Source organism: Narcine bancroftii, chromosome 10, assembly GCF_036971445.1.
Source record: "Narcine bancroftii isolate sNarBan1 chromosome 10, sNarBan1.hap1, whole genome shotgun sequence".
Taxonomy (NCBI): domain Eukaryota; kingdom Metazoa; phylum Chordata; class Chondrichthyes; order Torpediniformes; family Narcinidae; genus Narcine; species Narcine bancroftii.
The window spans coordinates 18373572-18374392 of record NC_091478.1 but is presented as its reverse complement, the minus strand read 5'-3'; the positions used below and the strand labels follow the sequence as shown (position 1 = coordinate 18374392).

General features: G+C 33.3%; 1 protein-coding gene across 1 annotated transcript in view; it reads left to right on the top strand.

Annotated features, from left to right (window-relative positions):
- Positions 1-248: 248 nt before the first annotated feature.
- Positions 249-821, top strand: part of cacul1 (CDK2 associated cullin domain 1) — a 165910-nt gene continuing 165337 nt past the window's right edge. The window contains exon 1 of the mRNA XM_069899560.1: positions 249-261. Coding sequence (XP_069755661.1) covers positions 249-261 — 13 coding nt within the window. The remainder of the gene's footprint in view (positions 262-821) is intronic.

Below are 821 nucleotides of genomic sequence, written 5' to 3'. Positions count from 1 at the left end.
CCGAGGTGGTGGAAACCATAATGCAGTAAATAGAAACAACATTGTTTCAATGAAAGGAAGTCATATTAGTATTTTGAGAATATAATGTTCAACATGGATGAAAGAAACAAGTAGAGTGTAACTGAATTTCTGAGGTCACAAAGTTAAGAGCTCGTGGCATTGGCACCAATATATATTAGCAAGATGGCTCACTGACAGAAAACAGAGAAACTGGGTCAATTACAGGTGAGTGTAACAAGCAGGCTATGATGAAGGCCAACGGTGAGGCCTCAACTATTTACAAACTACCTAACTGACTTAGATAAGTGGACCAAGTGTATTATAGCTGTGTTTGCTAATAAGGTTTTGTATAATAAATGGGAAAGCAAAATGTCTGGAGTTTGCCGTTTTGATAGGAAGAATATGAAATGTGCAGAATGTTCTTAAACTGGAGTCTTTTCCATCCAATTCTGCAAATAGCTTCTACATTGGAATAATACAGTATTAGGTCATTCATAGGATGGTTATTTTAAATATGCTTTATTCTACTGTTATGCTTAGACTTAGTCACAAAGAAGGCTAAAAGTTAAAGTTTATTGTGTATATCACAATTTTTGTATTATTACATGACAATAAAAATAATCTTTCTCATCTTGGTTGTTTTGGCACATATTGAACAATTGTTTTTCTCAAAATTATTGTAATAAAAGTACAATCTTAAATAAAGCAACATCTTTAAAAAATCCCTTTATAAAAAACACATCTTTTCTAATTCCAACTACTTTGAAGCAGGACATGGGTGGCGCACAGTGGCACCAAATATTATTTGTGCCTCTGTAATA